Below are 6,225 nucleotides of genomic sequence, written 5' to 3'. Positions count from 1 at the left end.
TGAGCCACACTTGAAACAGGTAGTGTCTCTGGAACTTGTAGCCTTCTTGTTCCTATCAAACTTCCTGTTGTTCATCATTCTCTTAAATCTTCTCACTAGCATTGCCATCTTTTCCTCATCAACTTCAGATTCATCTGAGTCTTGTGCCTTGAGAGCAAGAATCTTGTTCTTGGAACTCTCTGTATTGGAACTTAGATGAAGTTCATGAGTCATCAATGATCCTGCTAGCTGTTCCATGTTGAACTTCGTGAAGTCCTTAGCTTCCTGCATTGCAGTGACTTTGGATCTCCATCGATCATCTTGAGGTAGACTTCTTAAGATCTTCCTTGCCTGTTCATCAATAGGAATATGCCTGCCAAGGGAACTCAGTTCATTAATTATATCATTAAATCTTGTAAACATTTCTTCTATGGTTTCCTTAGACTGCATTTCAAACCTCTCATACCTAGACATCAGTAAATCAATTTTAAAACGTTTTACCTCATTAGTTCCTTCATGAGTAACCTCTAGTAGATCCCAAATTTGTTTAGCTGTCTTACACCCAATAATACGATTATGTTCATGGGGTCCAAGACCACAGTGCAAATATTTAATAGGTAGAGTATTTAACTCAAGTTTATGATAGCCTTCTTTATCATAATTAGAAATAAGTTTAGGAACTACCTCGTTTTTCTCATTGGTTGCAATAACCTCAAAATCACTAGATTCGATTACACGCCATACTTGGTAATTTTCAGCCTTGATGAAGATCTCCATCCTATTTTTCCAGTATGTATAAAACTAACCATTAAACATAGGTGGACGTTGGGTAGAATACCCTTCTTCAAGTTTCTCCTTGTAATTCATCTCTCCTCAGGAACTTACTCAGCAAAGTTGTCTGCTTGCACGTGAGAACCGTGCTGTGATACCAATTGTAAGTTGAGACGAACACTACAAGAGGGGGGGTGAATTTTATGAGAGTTCCTATAGCTACTTTTTGCGGAATATAAATAAACTGTAAAGGAACTTGCAATGCACAAAAATTTTTACGAGGAAACCTTCCAGGACCCAACTGGAAGTAAAACCTCGACCCTTCAAGGGGATTTCCAAAACCAAATCACTTCACTATAATAGGGCAATCCCAAATTACAACTTATTATAAACAGACCTTTACTCACACGTTCCACACTGAGCTTGCTACACAGTAGGACCTTATCCTACCCAATCTAAGTCCCACACTTAGATTCTCTCATACTCCCAAAGTACTATCTCTCAGCTTCACACTAGAAGCTTACACACTCTATACAAAGTATAATTCACACACTCACCCAAGAACGCAACCAATACAAAATATGTGACTCTAGTATATGATAGGCAAGTTACACATGAAACCCGACACTAATATGACAAAGTTATAAGCTTGGCAAACTTACACAATTAAAGCACATGTGATTTCTTCACGCATGAACTCACGAAAAACTGTGAAATGAGATGTCTACTATTTATACGAGACTAGCTCATATAGTAAGTAGGGTTTTCAAAAAGATAATTATGTTAATTTAGCTAAATCTCAAAACACAATTTTAAGTAAATCAAGTTTAAAGAAAATCTTTTGGAAAACTAGATAAAGATAGATTTATCAAATAGAACAATATCTTTTGATAATCAGTTTTTAAGAAATAAATCCTTTAGGAAAATCTTTTCTTAAAAACCTATCTTTTTTAACTTTTCGATTTTAATTATTTTGCCAAGCACTTTGTCACGCTTCTAATATGATTCACGCGTAACCTATTTAACATATTTACAACAAATCTAGAAGATAAAATCTTAACTAAATTAAGTTACTGCGCTGTTATTCTGTAATTGTAGATTACTAGGGCTTTACGCAGACTAAGACTAAGTTCCTGCTGTCACTTGTACTCCAGTACCAAACTGGAACTTCGTAGGCCAAGTTCCTCTAGAACTTGTTGTCTTCAACGCAGACCAAGTCAACACCTTAACTTGCTGTCTTCAAGTTCCTATTAGGGAACGTTCCTGTTAGGGAACTTAGATAGTTCTTGTTAGAGAATTAAGTTCCTGTTAGAGAACTCTTCTTTTATCTTGTTTAACTTTCCAAGGTATCTCTCCATGCCTTCATAGATAAGGTTACTCTTCCACCACCAAGGTCCACTTCACCTTTTCTAATCACACACTTAAAGAAACCTTTATTAGTCGAGTTTGCTTGAGTTTAAGTCCATCATCATCAAAACCTTTAAGTTTCAACACACTTCCCATGGGGAGAGATGACGGTTACCCCTTTCGATTTTTCTATGATCACGGGTTTATCTTTCGGAGGTGAGCCTGTGGTTATGGAGGTCGTGAAGGGGCCAGACGAGAGGTTGCGTGACCTTGTGGAGGACCGTCTTGCGGCGGCCCTTCATGTGTACGCGCAGTCTTGTCCGTAATCGATTCTTGCCGATGAGTTGTCGGCTGACGAGGTTGATCAGCAGTGTACACCTGAGCAGCTGGCTCGGATATACATTGCCCATGTTCTTTCTGTCACTATTCTTAGTGATCGGGGAAAACGTTTCGCTATCGGGTTACCCATTTGCCTTAGTCATTTGGGCAAGTGAGTAACTTGAGTTGGGCAGAGGTGTCGTATGCTCGTATGCTTACAGCTATGTGAAAGGCGACCTGGGTGATGGATTCCGCGGTAGCTGTTAAGGTGCCTCAGATCTCCATTTCGTGGGATGGTCGTATCCTTGAGGTGCATATCTTAATCTTTTGTATATTTTTCCTCACTATTTCGGCTTTTGATTAATTGTATTCTTTTTCTTTAGGCTTGGGGGTACTCGTACTTGCCTTTTCTAGCCTCTAGGATACTTAGGGGGGCTCGTTTTCCTATCGACCATCGTCTGGTCACGATTAGGAAAAGACGAGCAACTTCGGCTGGCGAGTATGATTTTGATAACACATGTTCATATATATATATATATATATACATATATATATATATATGTATGTATATATATATATATATATGCACATATGTTATCAAAATCATGTGTTTTGTAGGATACTTGGGAATGATTTTCTCATGTGGTTGTGTTTTGTAGATCGATCTCCGTCCTTGGAGTTTAATCGTCGGGGTCCCTGAGGCTGTCTGGGCAGGCATGCTTCGCTGTCATTTCCAGGCCCTTTATCAGGGACTCTCTGTGCTCCAAAGGATGGACGCTTGGTTGTTAGACGAGCGTGTTCTTTGGCAGTCTTCGTCCGAGGAGCCTTTGGTTCCTGCGGACCCTCCGATCCGGATGCTGCGTCTAGACCTGCTGGCTACCGAGGATCGAGCTCAGGTAATCCTTGTTTATCCAGCGGAGCAGCTCGTGCTGCCGGGTATGTCTTACCCAACGTTCGTCGCATCCAAGCTGACTCCTTTTCCTGCTTTCGTTTCTTTTTTTTTTCTTTGTTTATTTTTCGGAACCTCAACTCCTTTGTTATCGTATTTTCAGCGAGTCGAGCTGGATGGTTGGGTGCCTCCTACGACGGAGATCATGTATACCGATGCTTTTGGGTTGGTAATTCGTGCGATTCTTCCAACAGCGGAGGATGAGGACATACCGTTTGTATCGGAGACGGTTGAGTCGGCATGTCTATTCCGTACATGTATATATTTTTTTTTCATATATCATTTACTTTTGTTTTATAATTGTCCTTTATATTTATTTTTTGGAACAGGTTCCGCGGGAGACCGTGAACGGCATGATGAGGACCGTGCGTGCTTTCTGAGCTGCTTATCAGAGTGCCATCGTGGCTTTGTCATGCCGTAATCATTGGATGGTCGCGGTAAGTTTGTTTGCTTTTTTGTTCAAAGTTATTACACATTTCGTGTATTAATCTTTGTTTTGGATTTTTCAGGATATACAGCAACCTTCCGGGAGTCGCCGAGCATCCTGACTTCCTTTTTTATATATTTTGTTTTTTGCTTATGGAAAATGTACATATACACATTTTTTATTTTTACTGTTGTATATATGACACACATTTTTGTATATATCATATTTTATTTCCATAAGTGTTTTTTTTATAAGGCGAAAAATTCCGAGGGAGGGGAAGGGTTCCCGACTTACCCCCCTCGAAAAAATAACCAAAAAAAGAAAAGAAAAGGAAAAAAAAACGAAAAGAAAACTAAAGGGGAAAGAAAAAAAATGTAAAAGGAAATAATAAAATAAAAAAGAACTTAAAAGAAAATAAGGAATAAAAAGGAAGTTAGAAAAAAGGGAAAAAGAAAGAAATAAAATAAAAAGAATGAAGTTAGGAAACAAAACTAACAAAGGCAAGCGTATGGATTAGTCGTACGATTTCATTGATATTCCGTTATTTGGTAGTCCGAAATACGGAAATAAACTAACCCACATGTCGCGACAGAACAAGGCGCGCACAACTGGATGGGTTAGTAATATTGTCAAGAAAATTATTGCTCTCTATCTACTCGTTCTCCCTTTCTTTTTGAACAGTGGAAAAAACCTTTGAGCAACGTTTGAAACAATGGGTCACTTCCTTTTCAACCGAGGATAAATTAGCTTTTAAAATATACCACCTTGACCCCCTATTAAGCTATATGCAACTTAATATAAATTTTGATTTCCTCCATGCTGCAGTTAATCATTAGGACTCAAACCACCATCTTTTCCTCTTTAAATGAGATGAAATTGTCCTATTACCTGGCGAGTTTAAGGCTCTACTAGGCATCCCTGCAAATACTCTCCTCGTGACATATGCCCCTACCTTGTCAGATTCCAAATCTATTTTTCAACGATTTTTTAGCTTGAATGACAATGGTATGGCCAAAATTAGGACAGAAGAAGGCGTGAATTTAATTCAATTTATTGAACACTTCGTCGCCCCTCGTGACAATTTGACCAAAAAACGTTTTAAAATTCGCTCCTTATGTTTTTGTTTTGTTGTCAATTGTTTGCTTAGGACAGGTAAAGAATACGGAGATTATTATATGGTGTCCATAGTGGAGAATAGCAGAAACTGTTCTTTGCTTATATCGCCTTAGAGGAGACCCGAACGAGAATGGTTTCAAGGGAAGTCCACTCCTATTACACGTACTTTTTTTTTTCGTCGTACGTCAACCCAATCTTCTGAGATGCGTGCGGGTGGTGCAACCGACTGATTGTCATGCTCGCGCCACCTGCTGGTGTAATGTCTCAAATTAATCTTCCTTCTTTTTTTTCACATTTGGCTCATGGAGCGTTTGCGAATTGTTGATCAGCCACAAAATCTTGAGGCTAATGGAGTGAGAACATTCCCTGGTCATTGCATTCTTTACAAACATAAGAATGAGGAAGAATGGACGTCTTTTTTCTATCATGAGGTTCCTAACATACGCTTTCTGATTCCTTGGTGGAACATAAGTAGTATGATTGGGAATAGTTTTAATTGTCTCTACATTAGGCTTTTAGGCCTCTCTAGTACTACTTACATCTTTCCTTGCAGGGTGATAAGATAGTATGGGAGGAAAAAAATTATCCCCCCACAGGATTGTGATGCCCCTAAAGATGTGAATTTTAAACCTGAACGGATTCCTCGTTGGATGGAATATTGGTCTAGTCTTCCTTAGTGGGTGGTGCAAAACCCCACTGCGAGCATAGTTCTATCTTCCTTTTACAAAGCTTGGATGAATGCGGCAGACAAGGGAGAGTTAAACAAGGATCGTTAACAAAATCAAGCCGCCTTGGCTCGCAATCTACCCAAGCCTTCGATGCATTCGGCCAGTACTACTCCTTCTAATGTCAAAAACAAAGGAGTGAGACGAATATTAGAATTCTCCTCATCACCTAAGGCTCGTTCAAGGGAACCCAAAAGGAAGGCTCCTCCTAAACCCGCACAATAAGGCGTGAAGATTAAGGAACCTTCACCAAATCCTCGCAAGAAGGCTCCAACAAATACCAAGGACAAGGGAAAGAGAATTGAAAAGGCCCCTATTCCTAAGTTAAAGAACAATGTTTGGGTCAAAAAGAAGGGTGAAGGGGAAAGCTCTAAGGTTTCCGAAAGTACTGCAATGGAAACTACTACTTCGTCTACTGTGACGATTGAAGACATAATAAAACCTTAGAGTGTTACACAATATTAGTAGTTTAATAATTTTTGAATAAAATTTAATCACTACTATGTTTTTTTTTCAAATGATTTATTATCGAGTTCTATGATGTTTTTTTTTTTTTTTTTTGAATTTTGTTTGGAACAATAAAGAGCTTTTTT

At 38.8% G+C, this 6,225-nt stretch overlaps 1 protein-coding gene across 1 annotated transcript; it reads left to right on the top strand.

The window, feature by feature from the left end:
- Positions 1 to 3,030: 3,030 nt before the first annotated feature.
- LOC145563991 (uncharacterized) lies at positions 3,031 to 4,502 on the top strand. Its single transcript, XM_081624361.1, has 4 exons — positions 3,031 to 3,311; positions 3,468 to 3,621; positions 3,694 to 3,801; positions 3,874 to 4,502. Exons 1-3 carry the CDS (start codon positions 3,132 to 3,134, stop codon positions 3,783 to 3,785), a joined length of 426 nt encoding a protein of 141 aa, XP_081480487.1. The 5' UTR covers positions 3,031 to 3,131; the 3' UTR covers positions 3,786 to 3,801; positions 3,874 to 4,502.
- The last annotated feature ends 1,723 nt before the right edge of the window (positions 4,503 to 6,225 follow it).

This window comes from Chenopodium album, chromosome 10 (assembly GCF_948465745.1).
Source record: "Chenopodium album chromosome 10, dcCheAlbu1.1, whole genome shotgun sequence".
NCBI lineage: Eukaryota > Viridiplantae > Streptophyta > Magnoliopsida > Caryophyllales > Amaranthaceae > Chenopodium > Chenopodium album.
The sequence above is the reverse complement of the archived record's forward strand: the minus strand, read 5'-3'. Positions and strand labels throughout refer to the sequence as shown.

What these genes read in the sequence shown, in the direction of transcription:
- LOC145563991 (XM_081624361.1), top strand. Translation starts at nt 3,132, where the DNA reads ATGCTTCGCTGTCATTTCCAGGCCCTTTATCAGGGACTCTCTGTGCTC. An exon ending in CTACCGAGGATCGAGCTCAG is followed by an intron (nt 3,312 to 3,467) that starts GTAATCCTTGTT and finishes TCGTATTTTCAG; the next exon opens with CGAGTCGAGCTGGATGGTTG. An exon ending in GGCATGTCTATTCCGTACAT is followed by an intron (nt 3,622 to 3,693) that starts GTATATATTTTT and finishes TTTTTGGAACAG; the next exon opens with GTTCCGCGGGAGACCGTGAA.